Consider the following 2,898-nt stretch of genomic DNA (forward strand, 5'->3'; position numbering starts at 1 on the left):
TGCTAAGTTATATTTTTCATTTTCTGACCAATTCATCCTTTTAGGAGTCATTGGTTTTGAAAGAATGCAAAAGAAGTGTGAGATTGTGTGACAAAAGAAAGTGTGATATTTATAGAAGTTTAATATGTTTGAAAGGTAAAAAAAAAAACCGTTACAAAGAAACTAGTCGTTGCAAAGCATCGACCAATATCCATTTCCGTTTGATTTCGTGGAACACACAACGAGAATGCACAACCACGATCGACCACGACCGGCCGGGATGATGTCCACGATCGTGGTGGTCCACGTATACCACAAGCCATCTCGTGCTATGTATACGGTATGGCCTTGCTGTGGCACCGCTCTCTCGACCCTAACACATTTAAAAGCCAGGTGGTATCTATCACTCATCAAGTAATAGTTGTTCACAGTGCACACGCCTATCCAATCTCCAGGCTCCACTGCTATACACAAACCGCCTCTTACGATGTCACAAAACTCTCACCGCCGTCTCAAAATAGTCGCCGGAGCAGACCCTTTTGGTTCCGCCATGAAGGATGCCCTCGTCTCCCACCTCCAGTCCCTCGCCATCGAAGTCGAAGACCTCGGCACCGATAACTACTACTCCGTAGGAGAAAAAGTCGGCCGCATAGTCAGCTCCGTTACAAATTCCCCAGACACCGAAACCCGCGGTCTCGTCGCCTGCGGTACCGGCGTCGGTGTAGCAATCTTCGCCAACAAGTTTCCCGGTGTCTACGCCGTCACCTGCCTCACTCCCGCTGACGCCGCCAACGCCCGGTCAATCAGCAACTGCAACGTCATCGCCTTTTCCGGCATGTCCACGTCTCTCGACTCCGCCATCGAAACCCTTGATATGTTTCTGAACACCCCTTTCTTATCCCCTTGCCCTGCTTCGAAATCCGAACCCTGGCCTGAAAATATCCAAACGTTTCTCGATACTTCACTCAATGAAATGTCTAAAATCGGAACTACTCTCCCGATTTCCGTAATCTCTTGCTCGATCTGTGACTTAGCCGCCGGGCGTGAGTTCTCTCCGATTGAAATCATGCCGGGTGGATCTATGAAGATCGTTAGAGAAACACCCACATCGGCTATAGTTAGATTCACGGCTGGGAGCATTGAACCGGGTCATCATCATACTCATGGTCATGATTTGGTGGTGATGAAAGGAAGAAAGATCGTTTGGAATTTAACCAAAAGTGAGAGGCATGAACTGGGTGTCGGAGATTACTTGTTTACTCCTGCCGGAGATGTTCATCGGGTTAAATATTTGGAGGATACTGAGTTCTTTATCCGGTGGGATGGAAATTGGGATATCGAATTTGATGAAGATCTTGCTGCTGCTACTTCTCAGTTGGAGAAAGAACCATAATTGGTATATACATACACTATTCAACAGTAGTAGTTAGACTTGTGTGGATGAATAAAAGCTTGAATTAAGTTTATATGGTAGTAAGTTTGTCTACTTGTTTGATTACATGCTGATCGTGTGTGGTGTAATTGTTTAATGAGTAAATTACATAGTACATAATCGTGTGAGGTCTAATTGTTTAATGAGTAAAGTACATACTGATATTGTGTGGTCTAATTGTTTAATGAGTAAATTACTGTTGTTGTATTGTAGTCGGACCATCATTTGGTATGATTTTGTTGTGGTTTCGTGCTTAGACACATAAAAAAGACGATACCACCGATATATACTTCTATTATTATATATATATTAAAGTTACGCAAGAAAATGAATAGTAAATTTGGTCCTTATATTATTATATATATAACACCGATTATTATATATATATTAAAGTTACGCAAGAAAATGAATAGTAAATTTGGTCCTTATATTATTATATATATAACACCGATGTATATTTCTATTATTATATATATATTTCTATTATTATTTTTTTTAGAATTGGTCCATGTATTATTATTGGACTTCAAAGTTAGGAATAATAAATTTGGATGTTTTTTGGCAACTTTGCTCCTCATTCTTTAACCATTTTGACATTTTTGGTCCTTGCAACCAATATTTTTACATTTTTTAGGAACCTTTTAATATTGAAAGTTTGGCCACAAAGCTTTAACGGTTTGACAACTTTAATCCATTTTCTAAAAAGTTGCAAATTCCTACCCCTTTAATTCTTTAGTCATTTTGACACTTCTGGTCCTTACAGTCAAAACTTTTACATTTTTTCATAAAAGTTGGATTTTTTTGGCAACTTCGCTCCTCATTCTTTAACCATTTTGACACTTTTGGTCCTTACAATCAATATTTTTACACTTTTTAGGAATCTTTTAATCTTTAAAGTTTGGCCACAAAACTTTAACGGTTTGACAACTTTGATCCCTTTTCTAAAAAGTTGTTAATTCCTACCCCTTTAATTCTTTAGCCATTTTGACACTTCTGGTCCTTGCAGTCAAAACTTTTACATTTTTTCATAAAAACATAAAAAAAACGGTCTGGGGCAAAGTCCGGGCTTTCCATCCTTGCACTTTCTACGTCTGTCATATTTATCGATTCGCAAACAACATTGAAAGCTTCTGGCCCCCGCGTAGCGGGGTAACCTTTCTAGTTTTAATTAGTTATGTGTTAAAGAAAAGTTATTTAATTAAAGTATGTGGGGTCCCATCATACCATCCAACAACCCAACCCCTCTCAGAGGTCATGCTATTTTGGGGTGTTTGGCTAAGACAACTTATTAGTTTATTAACGTTTCACACCGTTATAAGTTAAAAAGGTTATTCGATAAAAATAACTTATAGCAATGACAAACAACTAATAAGTCATTTTTTATAAGATAACTCCCTCTAATTTGTTAGTTTATAGGTCAGTAAGTAATAAACTATAACCTAATAAATAATAACTTTTTTCAAACATTCCCTTTGGGTCCACCTATC

At 38.4% G+C, this 2,898-nt stretch overlaps 1 protein-coding gene across 1 annotated transcript; it reads left to right on the top strand.

Annotated features, from left to right (window-relative positions):
• The first annotated feature begins 363 nt into the window (after positions 1-363).
• On the top strand, positions 364-1,588 carry DRT102 (DNA-damage-repair/toleration protein DRT102). Its single transcript, XM_079056481.1, has one exon. The coding sequence runs from the start codon at positions 467-469 to the stop codon at positions 1,370-1,372; it is 906 nt and encodes a 301-aa protein (XP_078912607.1). The 5' UTR covers positions 364-466; the 3' UTR covers positions 1,373-1,588.
• The last annotated feature ends 1,310 nt before the right edge of the window (positions 1,589-2,898 follow it).

The sequence above is a fragment of the Lactuca virosa genome, chromosome 6 (assembly GCF_052849685.1).
Source record: "Lactuca virosa cultivar CGN04683 chromosome 6, Lactuca_virosa_CGN04683_v6, whole genome shotgun sequence".
Lineage (NCBI taxonomy): Eukaryota > Viridiplantae > Streptophyta > Magnoliopsida > Asterales > Asteraceae > Lactuca > Lactuca virosa.